Genomic DNA, 20,568 nt, shown 5'->3' with positions numbered 1-20,568 from the left:
TCTTTGTTGTTTTAAATTGCTATAACAAATTCGACCTAATCGCCCGTCACGTGAGATGTCCCAGCACTTTGTGATGCCAGTAGTTCTTTCTAAACTTGTGTTTGTTTTCCAATGCAGTCCATCGACCTACTACTGCTCTTTAAACTAATGCTCTATTTATGTACCAAATGAGTTGATATTAAATGTAGACTTGAATTACAAGACATCCTCTGTAATGTCACTAGCTCCACGTCGATCTACGAATGTATTGGACTTCTGGAGGAGCTTGAAATGGGTTTAAAACAAGACATTTTTTACTCGGCTCTCCCTTCAATAAACCAAGTACAAAAATATTAAAGATATCGATTGGCTGTGTAAGAAAGTAATTATATCTGGGGTCAGTAACATTTCTGTAACTTAACAAATCGGAGGTCAGTAAACACTTCTGTAAATGAACAAATCGGAGGTCAGTAAACACTTCTGTAACTGAACAAATCGGAGGTCAGTAAACACTTCTGTAACTGAACAAATCGGAGGTCAGTAAACACTTCTGTAACTGAACAAATCGGAGGTCAGTAAACACTTCTGTAACTTAACAAATCGGAGGTCAGTAAACACTTCTGTAACTGAATAAATCGGAGGTCAGTAAACACTTCTGTAACTTAACAAATCGGAGGTCAGTAATCACTTCTGTAACTTAACAAATTAGAGGTCAGTAAACCTTTTCAAGTTAACATATTGGGGTCAGTAAAAACCTTTTATAAGTTAACATATCGGGGGTCAGTAAACACTTCTATGAGTTAACAAATTGGGAATCAGTAAACACTTCTATAAGTTTAACATATCGGGGAGTCAGTAAACACTTCTATAAGTTAACATATTGAGGAATCAGTTAACACTTCTATAAGTTAACATATTGGGAATCAGTAAACACTTCTATAAGTTAACATATCGGGGAGTCAGTAAACACTTCTATAAGTTAACATATTGAGGAATCAGTTAACACTTCTATAAGTTAACATATTGGGAATCAGTAAACACTTCTATAAGTTAACATATTGAGGAATCAGTAAATACTTCTATAAGTTTAACATATCGGGGAGTCAGTAAACACTTCTATAAGTTAACATATTGAGGAGTCAGTAAACACTTCTATAAGTTAACATATTGGGAATCAGTTAACACTTCTATAAGTTAACATATTGGGAATCAGTAAACACTTCTAAAAGTTTAACATATCGAGGAGTCAGTAAACACTTCTATAAGTTTAACATATCGGGGAGTCAGTAAACACTTCTATAAATTAACGTGTCCGGAGTAAGTAAACACTTCTATAAGTTTAACATATCGAGGAATCAGTAAACACTTCTATAAGTTAACATATTGAGGAGTCAGTAAACACTTCTATAAGTTAACATATTGGGAATCTGTAAACACTTCTATAAGTTAACATATTGAGGAGTCAGTAAACACTTCTATAAGTTAACATATTGAGGAGTCAGTAAACACTTCTATAAGTTAACATATTGGGAATCAGTAAACACTTCTATAAATTAACGTGTCCGGAGTCAGTAAACACTTCTATAAGTTTAACATATCGGGGAGTCAGTAAACACTTCTATAAATTAACGTGTCCGGAGTCAGTAAACACTTCTATAAGTTTAACATATCGGGGAGTCAGTAAACACTTCTATAAATTAACGTGTCCGGAGTCAGTAAATGTTTCTCAAAGCTGGTAAAATTTTGTAGAGGCTAAAGTTTAATAACTATGATGTAGTTTTAGAAAAACAAAACTTAAACTATTATATATGTTATATTAGCAAGCAGAAACAAAAACGACCTTCTTATTCCATACTGATTTAGTTTGAGCTTTAGAAGCAGGAAAAAAAATTCAAGTAAAGTTGTTTTTTTTCTAAAGCCTCAATTAAAACATTCTACTTCTACTTCTGTAAGACAACTGGACATTTCTGACCATCTCGGTCAGGTGTTGCATTAGAAGATGAGTCCGATATTAGATGGAAACATTTTTTTGCGATATTTGTTCCGTCCCTTAATTTTCAAGCTCATTTTTGTTTTCAATGGCAATATAAAGAGATCTTGAAATGAACATTACCTTGTTGAAATGAGATGCATAATGGAGATTTCCATACTTAACGGAAACAAAAACTATAAATAGCAAGCTTTTTCGGTGTATCCGGTGTACGAACTAAAGGACGTGCTGATAAGATATAGGTTGGTGTTGGTGTTTTATAAGTTGTTTGGGAAATGTGTGTAAACATTTTTAGATTAGTAGAGTTAACATTTCTAAAGCTTTTTCGTTCCTAGTGCTTTATATAATTATAAGTGTTTCTCCAAAATAGGGCTCCACTGCCATATGAAAAAGTGTTCGAGATGAACCCTAGTAGTTTCACGACTGAAGGAGGCCAATGAGTTGAGAGAATGAGGTGGTAATGTGATTATTGAAGCTGGATTCATGACTTTAAACTTCTTTTAAAACAAATGGTTAACTAACGAGCGGTTATAAATGAGATTTGATGCAAAGGTCAAACCCAACACATTGAGATATTATTAAACTTATAGCTATATTATTTTATATTTGGTTGCCATCAAGTTCAAAAAAGCGTCCTTGACATTCTCGTGACAATATCTGAAAGTCAAACGAATAGTTTTCAGTATAGAGCTGGAAGTAGATGAGATTGTCAGCAACAGTAAATAAATATTGGTAACATATTGCTTGATGTCAAACTATACTGCAGTAATACTACACTGTACCTACTGACCAGTGACTAATGTTGTAGCGACACGTAGCAAGGGATGATACATCTGGACACCAGTTTTCATGATGACCTCAAGTTCGACCTTAAAATGTATTTTTGCCTGTGACCGGAAAATATTTTGTGTCATCAATAACTTCATGACATTCTAGCAATTTGTATTCCTGCTTTCCTATCGCCTTTCACCATCAACTCACTCTCTCTCTCTCTCTCTCTCTCTCTCCTCTCTCTCTCTCACACACACACACACGCACTCACTCAATCACTCTCTTTCTCTATCTCGCTCACCCACTCTCTCTGTCTCTCTCTCTCTTTCTTTCGGAAAAACACACTCACTTGCTCTCTCTTTCTCTCTCTCTCTCTGTCTCTGTCACTCTCTTTCTCTCTATCTGAAAAACACACTCTCTTTCTCTCTCTTTCTCTGTCTCAGTCACTCTCTTTCTCTCTATCTAAAAAACACAATGAATCTCTCTTTCTCTCTATCTGAAAAACACACTGAATCTCTCTTTCTCTCTATCTAAAAAACACACTGAATCTCTCTTTCTCTCTATCTGAAAAACACACTGAATGTCTCTTTCTCTCTATCTGAAAAACACACTGAATCTCTCTTTCTCTCTATCTGAAAAACACACTGAATCTCTCTTTCTCTCTATCTGAAAAACACACTGAATGTCTCTTTCTCTCTATCTGAAAAACACACTGAATCTCTCTTTCTCTCTATCTGAAAAACACACTGAATCTCTCTTTCTCTTTCTTTCTCGGTCATATTTCTTATTTGTTTCCGTCAGACGTTCAAGCAATCTCTGACTTTCTCATTCCCCCCCTCTCACAATTACTTGAGATGGGGGTCAAAGAGGGGGGGGTTTAAGCTGGAGGGGGGTGGGCTATGAAGTATAAAGCACAACGTTTAGGACATTGCTAGCAAGATAGTCGGCTTTCTTTGGCCATCAATCTAGCCCAGTGGTCCCCCTAATGGCCAGCTTTGGCCACCAAAGTGTATAACTCTCCTTGTTTTGTCAACGCTGAAATGGAAAGAGGCCAGAAAGAATATAAAAAAGGGCAGCAACTGATTAAACTAAAGTTCATCTCCGCTCTGGATCGAAAGTTTTTTTTTTCACTTCTATCGATTGTTTTATTGTAACGTGAGCAGTAGATCAGAATACACAGCTTGCAGAGGAGCGGATTTTGTTTGTCTGGGGGAGTGGGATGAGTGAATATTTAAATGCGACATTTTTTTTTCTTGTCACCTTTTTTTTTTAACCCCATTTGGAAATTCTCATAATACATTTGATCAGAGTAATCTCCTCTTTGTTCTGTTTTCAAGCAATACGGATAAATGTGGGGGCGATATAAGGAAACCTAAAAATAAACAAGAGAAAATAAAAAGATTGGGAGAGATTTAGAAATAAATAGGTCAACTAAACAATGCCAAGAGAGGCTAAACTTTTACTTAATTCACACAAACAAAATACTTTTTGCAACCTACGAAAGTGCTTAGAATATGTTTTCAGAGTGAATACTAGGTCATTTCTTTTTAAGATATCACAAATCACAAATACACGGTCGTAAACAGGATCATAAACTATGGCAATTGGGTCTCAGTATGACTTGTTGGGCACTGTCAGAAAACTAACTAAAAATTTTTGGCCATCTTACGATGTCCTCAGGACACGCAAAGTCTTCCTTCGGGGAACAGTACCAGGAAAAAAAAAAGAGGCAGACAAGAAAAGCGATGAAAAGACAACGTTAAAGAATGGACGGGCTGTCCTTCAAAGAGATTCTAATCAAGGCAAAATACAGACTGTAATGGAAAAGGACTGTCGTCAGATCATGCGTGGTGCCCCAACAATTAAACAGATTACGTGACAGGTGAAGGTAAAGCTTATCAACACTGGTATAGTTGGTACACCCTTTGCCTGTCCCTTAGTCCAGGGCCGAAGTTAAGTACTTGGATGCCCCGGGGCAGAACTTTTGTGAAGGTCCCTACACTTTTTGAAAACTTTAATAAAAATCCACTCAATAAAAATAACATCCGCATGTCGTATAATAAAAGAAAATTTGTAAATTAAATTTCATTTTCCTTTGTTGAAACATAAAAGATTATTTTATATGCATATTTTAGTAAAAAAAAAACAACTAAATGTATAGGTTTTACGAAATGTAGTAAACCCAAAGTATATTACAAGAACACTATAAGCAAATATTTTTTAACCTCGGCAGTATTATTAACTGTCAGATTTAAAGTATTGTAGGTTAAAACGCGAAAAAATGTTTCAAAAACAACGTAAAGTTGTTGACCTATCGAAATAGGGATTATGTTTTTTTGTTGTGGGAGCCCCTTTCTGGTGGAGATCCCTGGGCAGTGGTCCCACATACCCTCCCTTAAATCCGGCCCTGCCTTAGTCTATTGGTCATGATCTGTCTTTCGTCTCTATCCATTCTTCTGTCTTTTGCTATGTATTAGAATCTCTAAGCAACGACAAAGTTTCATACTTATTTTTTTCCTGGTCAATGCTGGCAGCTTGGGAATGTTTCATTCGTTCAAAAAATGTGATCAGACAGAGAAACTTACTTTCATATGTAGGTCACATCTAATTGCTATTATTTTCCTGTAAAATCATAAACTAATTATTGTTGGCTTTATCAAAACTCTTGTAACCAAATGATAAGCTTCATAAGACAACTGTCTGTGGCATTTTAAGTTTCAAAAGACGATCTCGTCCCTTTGCAACTTCTTGTGCGGCTAAAGAGGCCAATCCTTGATGCACAGCTGCGGTCACAGGTTGGGCATATTTAATCAACAGGCGCCGTTGCATTTTCACTCTTCATTCTACTACTGTTGTGTATGGCATCTGTAATCCGGGCCCTTCCTTTTGTTCTCGCTCTCCATCTGAATTTATCCAGTGTCACATTTTCCCAGCTGTTGAAGAGCTTCATGTCGCGTTTGCATACATCCATATACCGTAAACGTGGACAACCAGCGGCTCTCCTGTCTTCTGTTAGATCGCCATACAGAATGTCCTGTGGAAGTCGACCTACTGGCATTCTACGAATGTGACCAAGCCAACCAAGGCGTCTGCTATTGATAACACAGCGTATGTCCTGGCACCCTGCTCTTTGTAGCACCTCCTCATTAGTTCATTGGTCATTGGTCATAAGAAAACAGTTAACGAAAATTAAGGGGAAATGCAATTATTCTGTAGACTACAAATTTATTACAAGAGATCTAGAATTTTTGACACATACAACAGAGACAAGCAAGACAGAGAGAACAAAGTTATCTTTTTTTGCCGTCTACACCTATCTTTGGAAATTTCTCTCTCTCTTTCTCTCTCTCTCACACACACACATACACCCTCTTTTTCTCTCTCTCTCTCTCTCTAGCTAGCATGACAGATAGATAGATAGATAAGATAGATAGATAGATAGATAGATAGATAGATAGATAGATAGATAGATAGATAGATAGATAGATAGATAGATAGATAGATAGATAGATAGATAGATAAAAAAAAAGGCTCAGATCTCCGGCGGATAACGGAAAATGTGCAGGTAACAACTGGGTTTAGTGGCCTTGTGAAACACTGCACTCATCTTCGGAATAAACATCATTGCTATTAAAATTGGCATGTCTAAGTTTGAATTTAATTTACAGAATTCTTCTCCACCTCACAAATCTTGAAACTTGACCAACACATTTCTTAGATCTTTAAGAGTCCGTTGTATATGTTTTTATGTTTTATGTTGTTTTTTTAATATGTTTTTTTATGTTTTTTGTTTGGTGTAATGCACTAATTGTAAGACAACTTTCCATACGGACAATAAAGATTATTATTATTATTAGAACCTGTCCCCATCACTCTAAATTAAAGCCCTAAACAAGTTTATACTTCCGGTGAATAGTTGCTGCATTACCTTTTATACCAAATACTGGCAAACGTCTTGTAGTTCTGCTAATAAGTAGACGTATCGTTAATATTTCTCTTTCCAATATCTGGTCTGGTCTTTTCAATACAAGAATGATTACTGTGAACGTATGTCATGTCCTCCAGGTTCCAAGCACAATAGCAGACTCTTTCCACTCTGTACAATTACATCTTTGACTCATTGCCATGAGCGTGGAGAACTAAGTCATGCCAAGGGAGTGCCCGGCACTTTGCATACTTTCTCTGGACCTCATTCAACACAATAAATGCACGCGACTTTTATTTCTAGGGTCATCAATAATGGAAATTCGCTCGCTCGGACATGTTAGTAAAAACCACTGACCCGGTCTAGAGAGGGTGGTGCCCTCTACCGCTACTCGCCAAACAAGACGAGCCGCGAATCTCGGACACTCCACTCGGACAGGCTGACCATCGACCAAGCACACTTGCATACATAATCTACTTGGGGGGGGGGGGGTTGGGGCAGCGAGAGGAGCAAGAAGTTGTCCAAGACCTGGCTAGAAGAAACACAGAGATCGATAATAGGGAATGGAGAGAGTTTCAGCGGAGGATGAGATGGGAGGTGGGGGGGGGTGAATGAAGAAATGGACATTGGGTGCAGAGGGGATGCCGGGAGGGTGCAGTGAGGGTAGCAAGTGAGGGAGAACTAACGACGCAGCGGGCAAAGCTAAGGGTCAGATTTGTTCCAAGATAGTTCTATTTTTAGATATTATGCCATGCCCCTCGATGGTTCTTGCTTTGGAGTTGCCTGGTGAATACGTTGACACGACATTAAGAAGAGCTAACTTTCCCATCTATCGTATCTTATCTTTCTTTCTATCTTATCTTTCTATCTTTCTCTATCTATTGTAACGGTTTTTAAATTGAGACGCTCATTCATTCATTTCTTTTATAGTTTTTATCTCCCTTATTATTCTTTTCCTTTTTTTCCCATCTGTTTTTCTTAGCTTCAGTAAATTCCTTGAGCTCCGAAAGCCATTTAGTTGCCATTGTTATTTGAATGTCAGTTTATTTCTTGTAGAATGTTGTGCCGTGTCTAATGTATTTATTGTTAGAGTTTCGCCTGCTGTGAAGAAATCTATTGAGAATGAATTTATTCCTGGACTTGTGTTTCTTGTCCTCTAGATCATCAACTTATTATCAAACATATATAAATATAAGAATAGAATTGATAGACAGGCTGAGGTGGGGGCCCAAAGATAGACTATGAACCCTTGAGTTCAAGATACTAGGTTTGACATTGCTAGAAAAATGTTACAGAATGTATCCACATTAAACAAAATTTGAGAAGTACTAGGATATAGTATAAAACGAACTCAACAAACGAGGACTGCTCATGACATAACCAAAAAAAAAAAAAACAACAACAAACTATTGATAGTTTTTTCACAGTGTTTGAGCATCTCAAATTAATCAAAAGTGTGTGCGTCCAAAATAGTTTAAACACTTTTGGCGTTAAGTTATGATGTTGCAAAATAATTTAGCAGACATTAGACGTTCAATAATGATCAAACAAAATTTATTGATGACTTTGGGCTTTCAATAATGATGAAACTAAGTGATTTTGACATTGACCGTTCAATTATAATGAAACAAAATTATTTCCAAGACATGGGGCGTTCAATTATGATAAAACGAAACAATATACACTACACTGTACCGCTAGAGATGTATTGCACTTTTGTGCTGTTTTAAATTTGTATTGTCATGATCTGGTAGCCAGGACTATTAACCCTTCACCCGCTACATTTTGTTTTTATTGATGACCAAGTTTTTTTTTTGCCATTTCTCCGTCCCACCCAAGTTTACCCCCCCCCCCCCTCCCCACGACGCGTGTATGTGGATTATTTCCAGCTGATCAAGGGTTCAATTCTTCCCCCTATTTTCTCCTAATCTACGTTTCGGCTCGTGTTTTCCCCATTCATGCTATATCGCGCCCTAGCACTTTGGTCAACATGCTGATTATAAAGACGCTAATCATTAATTAGTGTGCCGGGTTTGTTAACCTTGCTCCCATGTCCAGTCACGCTGAAAGCAAGTTGTTTTCCATATTTAATGTAAACAGGATGAGGCATGTGGTGATAGGAATAAGAACAATAAACTCAATGTATGCAAGTGTAGAGATTGCCAAATGTCTCCAAATGTCTCTAATGCCTGACTACAAAATGAACTGCAAACGGTCTTTTAAAGATGAATAAACATGACGCTTTATGGCGTGTAGTACTGTTAGCACAAATGTCACAGAGTAGAAAATAAAGAAAATTTGTTGAAACTTAGATGAGCTCCGAGGAGGACTCGAGCCACGGACTTTTAAAGCGATCCCATCACCAAAGCAGCGACCAGATGTTACGACTGGTACCTGATGGCGCAAAGGTGTTAAAGGTGTTTGTTGTGCCCTAAAGAAAAAAATCTTTAAAGTGTAAGAATTTTAATTTATGGCATGTATGAGCTCATTACCGAATAGTTAGGTACAAAAATTAGTATCCTGAATTTGAGCTCCTTCTAATAGATGTACTGATACACTCAATGTATGGCTCACAAAGCTTATTTTAACTCACTCTGTCTGTCTGTCTGTCTGGGCTGATTATTTGACCCGTTTTTTTCTCCCACTTCTCATGTTTGTTTGTTTGTAAAATGTTTTATATGTTTCGGATGTTCCGTCAGAGTTGAAGATAATTACTTCCTAGTCCAAACCTCCCGCAGGACGGCGGGGGATGGGAGCGGGCAGGGTTTGAACCCTGGACCATCGATAAATCTGAACGACAGTCCAGCGCGCAAACCACACGACCAGGCAGCCATCCCGACCAGGCAGCCATCATTAACCGGATCAAGTTGAATCTTTTGCACAATTATTTGTAGTCGAAGACAATACGTGAGTCATTTTATAAAAATAGTTAATCAGTGATAATAAATTAATTTTGTTTTATGTAGAAAAAGAGGAGATAAACTTTGCAGTAGTGCAATATATGGTAGTGATTGTGCGGTGCTGGTAGTGATTTCTGGTGCTTTTCCTCGTAAAAGCTTTGTTTTATCAAAAGAATTTAACAAAAAAATAGATTTTATTGTTGTATTTTTTAAATTTAAATTTAATTTTCGGAAGTGCGTGTGTGTGGGGGGGGGGAGGCATCCTATACTTAAACCCAGTCCCACGGGCTCACTGTGTGGGGGGGGCCTCCTATACTTAAACCCAGTCCCACGGGCTCACTGTGTGTGGGGGGGCATCCTATACTTAAACCCAGTCCCACGGGCTCACTGTGTGTGTGGGGGGGGGGGCCTCCTATACTTAAACCCAGTCCCACGGGCTCACTGTGTGTGGGGGGGGGGGGGGGGCATCCTATACTTAAATCAGTCCCACGGGCTCACTGTTACGTCTCTCTGTTACACTTTTGAATACTAACTGTAAAGTGTTATAATTTAAATTGCTTTTTTAAATGAAGAAATAAAACAACATTTGATTGATTGATTGATTGATTGATTCGTTGATTGATCAAACTTACAGTTTCGTTTTGTTTTTGTTTGTTTATTGTTCCACCCACTTATTGTGTAGATGTTGTTTCGATACTATCTCACATGTCGGGGAGAGAGAGAGAACGTGAGAGGGAGGGGGGGGAGACAGGGAGGAGAGAGGAGAGCAAAGAAGCAGTTGGCAGTTGGTCGTTATGCATCGCTGGACATAAAAGCCACCTTGAAAGGTCACTGATACGCAACAGGAACGAGTGAAGTCGTATAGGATAGATCAGTGAAGCCCAAACTGCGGCCAGCGGGGTCCAACCGTGACGCGGTGCTATCCGGCCTCCTGCCAGCAGTACTGAATGAGGCCTCAGAGGCTTAGTATTGGCGTGGACGATTTAGTTTTTAATTCTGTGGTACGGGGCTAGTGAGTGACTGGGGCATGTGACAGGCGCATAGGTTGAAAGAGGTTAGGCATCACTGACAGATATGTTCCACATGGTTTATACGCTGTTTACTCTTGGCTCTACTGTTGTTCAAAGTGTGTCGGTCTGTTAGAGTACATAGAGGATTATGCCTCTCTCTTTTTCTCTATCACTTTCTTTTTCTCTATCTGTCTCTCTCTCTTTCTTTCTCTCTTTCTTTCTCTTTTTCTTTCTCTCTCTCAATATTTCTCACTCTCTCTGTCTCTCTCTCTCTCTGTCTCTCTCTCTAACGCTCTCTCTCTCTTTCCCCTTCTCTCTCGATTTCTCTTTCTTTCTCTCTCTCTTTCTCTCTGTCTTTCTCTGTCTCCCTCTCTCTCTCTCTCTCTCTCTCTCAATCACCGCGCTGAATATAGATCTATATATTATGCAATGGCATAAAGTCTTAAGTCGAAACCTTTTAAAAGGTATTGAAGTATTAAACGATTGACACCTTTTAATTTCAACACGACATTCGCCTGAAAAAAGAATTCCACTTGGATCCTACAGTTGACTACTCGACCCAAGATGGACACTACGTATGTTCTGTTGGATAGGACTATGAAGATCACGAGGGTAGTGGGGGGTAAAAATCAATTAACATTCAAAATTACAAATTCAAATCACGTTCAGCTGTTTCTCGCCTCTTCTACATTTGGCCTCTTTCTTCCCTGCACGCTTGTTTTAATTTAAGGACAGGAATTTGGTCTGTTGGAAAACAAAGAGTGCTCAACTTGTTGATCAATACCTAGCCTGAGTTGTCTCCCTCTACTGTAGGTCATCTAGGTTTATGGTTACATCCTTTAGCTAATAGCTGCACACTGCTCTTCTGGTATATCTAGATTTATAATTGGATTTGTGAACAAGCCTTGTGACTCAGCTCTACCAAAGTAGATCTAGATCTTTACTTAAGACTGTTAGTACGTAACTGTATATCTTAGCTCCTCTAGTAAACCTGGAGCTATGACTAGCTTTATCAACGCATAACTCTATAACGATCGTCCATTAAGTTAAAAATTATGATATCTGAAATAAATGTAAGTATCATTGAAAATAGTGTAAATGGGTCGTTGATTTTCTCATATAATTTTAAACGGCTGGCTTCAAAAAATTTGAATGTTTCTCATGGTGTATAATTGACGTAGAAAGGCATCTCTTCAAAATGCTTTATAAGCAAGAACAGAGAAACGTCACAATGTATGTATTATACTGAACTAGTTAACAACAAGAAACTGAAATCTGGAAGAAAAAAAATTAGACGAATGTTTGTTACAATTTTTATGCAAGATTTTAATTTATTTACCTACATGTTGTTTAGCTCCCCTTATTATTTCACTTTAGCACTCCCTTGACCATTCCCCTTGCCCTCCCCCCCCCCCCCCTCTTCCCGCGCAACGCTTTACCTAGTGCGTCCCTCTATTCTTATCTGTACGCGTGTGACACCTTGCGCCCGTTACACAGACCTGGTCTTTCAAGGTAAAAAAAAAATATAAACGTTTCTCGAGAACTGTGACAGATGTGTGACTTGTGACATTTTTTGTTTTGTTTTGTGTTCTCTGAAAGCTAGACCTGACTCAGCACGAGCTGATCAAAGTCATAAAACATAAACACCATCTAGTATTACAGGACTCCATGCTTACAGATAGGGTCTGTGTTCCACTACAGCTATTCTAAGTGAATTCATTTCGTGCTGGAGAAGGCAATAACCCAAGTGTGTGGAATAGCGATTGTTCAATTGGATTACAGATTGTTCAGAGTGTGCTTCTCTTTCTGTGAGATTATGGATTAGAGTGAAATTGTGTTTTGTTTTCCCCTGGGACTCAATTGATATAGAGTTTTGTTGTTATTGATATTCTCTCTCTCTGCCTCTCCATTTAGAGATATCTTGGTAGTTGAGTGCTTCGATTTCTTTTTTTTTCTCATCTATCTATCTATCTATCTATCTATCTATCTATCTATCTATCTATCTATCTATCTATCTATCTATCTATCTATCTATCTATCTATCTTATCTATCTATCTGTCTATCTATCTATCTATCTATCTATCTATCTATCTATCTATCTGTCTGTCATTCTGTCTTTCTGTCTGTCTGTCTGACTGACTGTCTGTCTGTCTTCCTGCCTGCCTTCCTGCCTGTCTGGATGGCTGGCTGTCCTCTTTTTCTAATTGACCTTTCTTTTTTTCTATATCTTACTAAGTATCTTTCTCTTGGTATCTTTGTCTCTATCTTTCTCTTTGTATCTTTGTCTCTATCTTTCTCTTTGTATCTTTGTCTCTATCTTTCTCTTGGTATCTTTGTCTCTATCTATCTCTTTGTATCTTTGTCTCTATCTTTCTCTTTGTATCTTTGTCTCTATCTTTCTCTTTGTATCTTTGTCTCTATCTTTCTCTTTGTATCTTTGTCTCTATCTTTCTCTTGGTATCTTTGTCTCTATCTTTCTCTTGGTATCTTTGTCTCTATCTTTCTCTTGGTATCTTTGTCTCTATCTTTCTCTTGGTATCTTTGTCTCTATCTTTCTCTTGGTATCTTTGTCTCTATCTTTCTCTTGGTATCTTTGTCTCTATCTTTCTCTTGGTATCTTTGTCTCTATCTTTCTCTTGGTATCTTTGTCTCTATCTTTCTCTTTGTATCTTTGTCTCTATCTTTCTCTTTGTATCTTTGTCTCTATCTTTCTCTTTGTATCTTTGTCTCTATCTTTCTCTCTCGCTCTTTCTCACTTTCCCCATACGTATCCTTTATATCTGTATCTCATGATTTCTTTCTTTCTCTATATCCTTCTCTCTCTCTCTCTCTCTCTCTCTCTCTCTATTTACAAGTTTGCTTCAGATCGTTTCTTTAATTCCTATTCAGTAACGTTTGTCCAACAGCTCACTACCTTGGTCCAAACCTTTTGTCCCCATTATACTTCTCATTCTGACCTTTCTAGTCTCATATTCCGCTCTGGTGCTACCATCAAGCCTTGACCATAACTTGAAAGGTCCTCTAGATATCGCTTCTCAGGACAGATGATGCCCATTTTTCCCTTTTCTTCGGACAACATTTCACGCATTGTTAATTTGACTACACGAGAAAGACCATGTATTCCATCCGCAACACCGATCTAGTTGGACACCAATGTTAACTGTTTCAAGACTTTACGACTCAGTTCTCATATTTTCTAAAAGAAAATTCAAAGGCTAGGCCAGTTTTCATGTTCGATGTCTTCCAATCGTCATTTCACACTCACGTCTTCACATTCACACACGTCTTCACACACGTCTTCACACACATCTTCTTAAACGTCTTCACACCCGTCTTCTTAAACCTCTTCACACACGTCTTGACACACGTCTTGGCACACGTCTTGACACACGTCTTGGCACACGTCTTGACACACGTCTTCTCACACGTCTTCTCACACCTCTTCACACACGTCTTGACATACTTCTTCTTAAACCTCTTCACACACGTCTTCTCACACGTCTTCACCTCTTCACACACGTCTTGACACACGTCTTGACACACGTCTTCTCACACGTCTTGACACACGTCTTCTTAAACGTCTTCTCACACGTCTTGACACACGTCTTCTCACACGTCTTTACACACGTCTTGTCATACGTTTTCTTAAACGTCTTGTCACACGTCTTCTTAAACGTCTTCACACACGTCTTCTCACACGTGTTCTTAAACGTCTTCTCAGACGTCTTCACACACGTCTTCTTAAACGTCTTGACACACGTCTTCTTAAACGTCTTCTCACACGTCTTCTCACACGTCTTGACACACGTCTTCTTAAACGTCTTTACACACGTCTTGACACACGTTTTCTTAAACGTCTTCTCACACGTTTCTTAAACGTCTTCACACACGTCTTCTCACACGTGTTCTTAAACGTCTTCTCACACGTCTTGACACACGTCTTCTTAAACGTGTTCTCACATGTCTTGACACACGTCTTCTTAAACGTCTTGACACGTCTGCTTAAACGTCTTCACACACGTGTTCTTAAACGTCTTCTCACACGTGTTCTTAAACGTCTTCTCACACGTGTTCTTAAACGTCTTCACACACATCTGCTCACATGTGTTTTTACGATTATTCTAACACGTTGTCTCACACACATCTAACACTAAAACGTCTTCTCACACTCACACGTCTTCTGCACGTCTCTCCACTGCTGTATTTCATGTGGTGATGATCCTTGTAGGACTCTACTCGTTCAATCATCATCTTACTTTTTGTGTTCGTGTTTTACGTTGTACAAAATATATCGCATCGCGCTGTATCCCACACCTAGCCGTCACAAATCCAGGGAGCTGATGGCTCTGCATTGCTGTGCTTCCACTTCAAACTGGACATGAAGCTGTGAGTGTCTCAAACTTGATGAATGTCTGGAAAGCCACGAGCCCCTGACATGTGAGGTAAAATATGCGCATGACTGCATGGGATTAGGCCAGAGCTTTTGAAAGAGGGGATCTAAGCATTTCAAGTCCTCACTCATACGATGTTTAATGATGATGACGATTGTAGCAGGTGCTTAGCATTTTAAATTATGAGTTTGTTATTGCAAGAAGTATGCCGTGAATCTGTTCTGGCAAGACGTTTGCCGTGAATATGATTCACGTTTCATTATTTTTTGCTTCTGATCTACATGAACTTTTCTTGCCATGTAATGTTTAACATTTCGTCTTACGCAACACGCACGCACCTTCCGTCAATTAATGAACAGACTTCGTGCTTGAAAGCCGCATTGCTGTTTCTGTATATATCTTTCAATCTCTACGACTGGCCTACTTCTCTCGCCTTCAGTTCTACAATATAATCTCCTGTTTAGACTTCCCCAATGTCCTGAGACTTGACAGTCCGACTTGAAACTTCATTCTGAAAATGTTCTAATTATAAATCACAATTAGGCGTTCATTGAGAAATGTTGTTCACCTTTTTTGTTTCTTTCTTTCCACAAATATACCAGGAAGTAAACTATCGTACGTGTATTAGGACTATACTCTATCTCTAAATATAGATCTAGACCTACAAAATTCCATACTCTATCTCTAAATATAGATCTAGACCTACAAAATTCCATACTCTATCTCTAATTATAGATCTAGACCTACAAAATTCCATACTCTATCTCTAATTATAAATCTAGACCTACAAAATTCCATACTCTATCTCTAATTATAGATCTAGACCTACAAAATTCCATACTCTATCTCTAAATTATAGATCTAGACCTACAAAATTCCATACTCTATCTCTAAATATAGATCTAGACCTAATGACTAACTAGAGGCGGCCTTAGCAGTGGCGGGGCACTAGAAGAGTTATATATCAGGGTCACGGAACTAAAAATGCTCTATATCGTGAGGCCCCCTGAGTCGCATGGCTTGTGGCGGTTGCCGCCCCCTAAGGTCGTCTATAAAGGTGTTTTATGAGACCAAGCACCATTACAGTTTTGAGTCTACTGTCGTAGTTTGCAGCAAGAAGCTGTTCCTAAGTCTTTGAGCAGGCCCGGATTTTGGAATATTGAGGCCCTATTCAAATCACCAAATAGCGACTCATTATTATGAATTGAGTGGGTTCCAGCAGGATCTCGCCTTGACAGATTGTTAGTTTCGGGAGCGCTGTAAGCTCCACCGGAGTGATCCATGATGGAACCACGACCAATATGCGATGTCCAGTATTTTGAGTTCTAGAAACGTATTACTCAGGAGGGCAGCACTGAATGGAATAATGACATCACGTTACAAATGCTATTGAAGGATTGGAACTGTAAAAACGAAGTGTGCTGACCTTTGCCCTCCCAAAACCTTTCACGTGGTGGCTGAGTGGCCAAGCGACTAGCTCCCTAACCGAGGGATCTCGAGTTCGAATCCCAGTGAAGAGTAGACTTTTGAATTTTAGAATTATAGGACGCCCCTGATTCCACCTATCTATATTGGGCACCTGACATTATTTGGGGAAAAATAAAGGCAGTATGTAGTTGGGCTGGCCACATAACATCCTCATTAACCATGGGCCACAAAAACAGATGACCTCTGTGTCATGCGCATATGGAGTAACTTCTTTGATTGGTGTGTTTCGTTAGTGCACCATACTAGTTTGTGCGTTGTTTCTAAGGACGCGCTGTGATGTCATCGTTGCTTCTTTTTGTTCTGGGTAGCAGATTCTTGGCTGGAGCTTCCTGTTTCTTGTTTGTTCCCCAGTATTGGGGACTCAGGCTTGGGACTCCGCTGAAGGCAAGTCTGATCTGTAGTTACATGGACCCTACTGGGTCATTATCCACGGCATTGGGTTGTGGGCGTCGCGAGCCCAGAATGGACTGTTTGCTCTGTGACCAAGGTGTGCCTATCTGTTAACAATCTTGTATGTTTACTCATATCCTATTCGCGATGACTTAATGTTAATCACTTTGTATAACCATCATGTATGTTATACTCTATCATTGCTTCATTAAACCTTTGCTTTGTTAGATACACTCTCGTTGTCAACTAGTATACGTCATCCTATTGCCATATTCGTTCTCTTGGTAATTTCTTCATAAATTAACTGATAGACTGTCAGGGGTTCCCAGGAAGACGAGCCATGGCTAAAATAATAACCCCGACACGCTGCCCCATAGATCTGAAGTCTGAAATCAGTTACATTTTATTTCACTTATGCTTGCCATCGTGTTAAATCTGATGGTGCATTAGGACACTTTAGGTCATATCTTAGCCTTCTTAGTTTAGGTCATATCTTAGCCTTCTTAGTTTAGGTCATATCTTAGCCTTCTTAGTTTAGGTCATATCTTAGCCTTCTTAGTTTAGGTCATATCTTAGCCTTCTTAGTTTAGGTCATATCTTAGCCTTCTTAGTTTAGGTCATATCTTAGCCTTCTTAGTTTAGGTCATATCTTAGCCTTCTTAGTTTAGGTCATATCTTAGCCTTCTTAGTTTAGGTCATATCTTAGCCTTCTTAGTTTAGGTCATATCTTAGCCTTCTTAGTTTAGGTCATATCTTAGCCTTCTTAGTTTAGGTCATATCTTAGCCTTCTTAGTTTAGGTCATATCTTAGCCTTCTTAGTTTAGGTCATATCTTAGCCTTCTTAGTTTAGGTCATATCTTAGCCTTCTTAGTTTAGGTCATATCTTAGCCTTCTTAGTTTAGGTCATATCTTAGCCTTCTTAGTTTAGGTCATATCTTAGCCTTCTTAGTTTAGGTCATATCTTAGCCTTCTTAGTTTAGGTCATATCTTAGCCTTCTTAGTTTAGGTCATATCTTAGCCTTCTTAGTTTAGGTCATATCTTAGCCTTCTTAGTTTAGGTCATATCTTAGCCTTCTTAGTTTAGGTCATATCTTAGCCTTCTTAGTTTAGGTCATATCTTAGCCTTCTTAGTTTAGGTCATATCTTAGCCTTCTTAGTTTAGGTCATATCTTAGCCTTCTTAGTTTAGGTCATATCTTAGCCTTCTTAGTTTAGGTCATATCTTAGCCTTCTTAGTTTAGGTCATATCTTAGCCTTCTTAGTTTAGGTCATATCTTAGCCTTCTTAGTTTAGGTCATATCTTAGCCTTCTTAGTTTGCATGGTGGATAAAAAAAAAGCAAGGGATCAAGAAATTATTTCTACTTTTTGAAAAGGTTTTTGTAGATGTATATATATAATGCGCAGGCATTCATCTCATTTCCATGAGAAGATACATAGTCGTTTCGCGACTGAAGGAGGCCATATATAAATATATAAGGCATCTTCTTCAGTTCAGAAAATAATAATGAGCGCAGTTTAAGTGTAATTGTTAAAGATCCCTATAGGTAGTCCATAGTTTAAAAATTCAACATATGAGACAAGTTATAAATTCAAACTATACGAATTCCATGTTCACTAAATAATCGATAACATTTGACATCACAAGTTCGCAATCCATTGACTAAAAAACACATCTGTTAAAATGAATTCAATCAGATGTGTATGTTTACCTCGAGGCTAAATTATTGAATGGGTGGGCACGAAACCTTAAGATAGCTTACGGGAAGGTGCACCTTTTTGTTCTTTCTTATTGAAATGTCATCAGATCTCTATCTTCAATGTCCCGCGTACTTGAACTCGTGAGAATAATGTGGCTCTAACTCAATAAACTCATATGTTATGCATGGATGATAATAATTAATTATGAGGAGATTCTGTCTCAAACAACTGTCTCGTTCTCTGTCTCTCTCTCTCTCACTCTCTCTCTCTATATACGCGCATACACACACGCATACTCTTTTTTTTAGTTTCTTTTACTCCAGGAAAGAAACTCTACCAAGTTTTTTAAAATTCTTAATTCACTCTTTCACTCATTCACCAACTCTCTCACTCACTCTTACCATACTAGTTTGTGTGCTGTTTCTAAGGACGCGCTATGTTGGCATCATTGCTTCTTTTTGTTTTGCTTGGGTAGCAGATTCTTGGCTGGAGCTTCCTGTTTCTTGTTTGTTCCCCAGTATTGGGGATTCAGGCTTGGGACTCCGCTGAAGGCAAGTCTGATCTGTAGTTACATGGACCCTACTGGGCCATTATCCACGGCATTGGGTTGTATCTTTTTCTTTAAATAGAATAAAAGGTAAATAAATATTGCTGTATGGAGAAAAATGGCAGTAATTTAGTGGTTCTTTCCCTTATAAGCTTGGGTTTAAAAAAAGCATATTTTTTTTTTTTACATTTTACTTCTTTGATCATATTTTTCCTCTCAATTCAAGACGCTCTCACTGCTGAGTCTTTGAATACTTCTCTCCTCTCTCAAGTTTGTACTCTCTCTTACACCGCTCTCTCTCTTCGCGTCTATTCCTTACAACGCCATATGCTGCGACAGTACTTCAGTATCTCTGACGATCAACGTAAAGAACAGATTTAAAAGTTGTCATCCAAGACGAATGGCCTTCACCTTCACTACACCTTCCCCCCCTCTATCCCACCCCTCTCCCCACCCTCTCTCCCCCTTTGACAAATGAAAGTGTCGCTTACCTGGATGTGTAACTCTATCAATCCCACAGTATATCTATATCTACAGCCTCAAAACACGTGACACCATCTGTCATAAGGCTGGGTTTAATTAACTAGATCTCTGACCATTTATTTTCTCTCCAGTTTTGTTTCGCTTCCTCGTCAACAAAATGATTTCATCATTTACCTCCCTTGTGTTGACTCTCCTCTACTTCTAGCTACTAAGTTTCCTTTATTCTACTGACTACATCTAATAATTGGCTGCCAAGATCCGGTAATATTTGGTCGCTATTATAAGATCAACTGACTTTTATGCTTTTAATAATAATGATTCTTTTTTTTTTACAATACTATTTGACTTTTGACAAAAGATAGTTCTTCTCAGTGCCTTTGTTTGCAATATATTGTTAAAGAATTGAACCACACAGTAGGCCTACTGCTAACGGATCGCGCCAGACATTATATCATTGATCACCTTTACAATTTCATTTAAGAGAAATACTTTTGAGGATTTTACTTCTGTTATTACTTTTGGCATTTCTTGGGTTGAATGTGTAACTCCCTTGCGACCTGTTTGTTTGTAAGTCATTAAACTGATGACGGCGGATATGTTTTTCCGAAACATGGAGGCCATGTGGAGGAAGAGGTTCCACATGCACCCCGCGCCTGAACACGACGTGATTGATTTGCATAGGTAAGTGAAAATATTCATTATATAGTTCAATAGTCTTATTAGCTCATACATGTTTAGATTTAGTTCCAACAGTTCAACTATGGCCATCAAGACATGAATCTGTAAACTTAAAAGTACTTCCATCAAAACATATATTTACATTCTGATAAATGATGACCATTCAGACATTGAAGTCTCATCTGTCTTTATTAAACTCTCATCTGTCTTTATTAAACTCTCATCTGTCTATAGTCAACAGTGGTTAACGAAGAAGAAATATATCAAATGTTGTTTTTTGTTTGGAGGATCGGTGGCTGAGGGGTAAGGTGTCTGGC

General features: G+C 38.4%; 1 protein-coding gene across 13 annotated transcripts in view; it reads left to right on the top strand.

The window, feature by feature from the left end:
• LOC106057400 (rap1 GTPase-activating protein 1-like) overlaps window positions 1–20,568 on the top strand; it is a 508,422-nt gene that overhangs the window by 362,230 nt on the left and 125,624 nt on the right. The window contains exons 1-2 of one of the 13 annotated variants that reach the window (XM_056007687.1): window positions 12,118–12,367; window positions 19,932–20,254. The exons of 10 other annotated variants lie outside the window; for them this stretch is intronic. In XM_056007687.1, coding sequence (XP_055863662.1) covers window positions 20,157–20,254 — 98 coding nt within the window. In that variant the 5' untranslated portion in view covers window positions 12,118–12,367; window positions 19,932–20,156. Of the gene's footprint in view, window positions 1–12,117; window positions 12,384–19,931; window positions 20,255–20,568 lie in introns of those variants that run through there. 2 more of the 13 variants (XM_056007686.1, XM_056007685.1) reach the window with 2 other exon arrangements.

This window comes from Biomphalaria glabrata, chromosome 13, assembly GCF_947242115.1.
Source record: "Biomphalaria glabrata chromosome 13, xgBioGlab47.1, whole genome shotgun sequence".
NCBI lineage: Eukaryota > Metazoa > Mollusca > Gastropoda > Planorbidae > Biomphalaria > Biomphalaria glabrata.
Note: the sequence above shows the minus strand (reverse complement) of the source record. Positions and strands in the feature narration are given on the sequence as shown.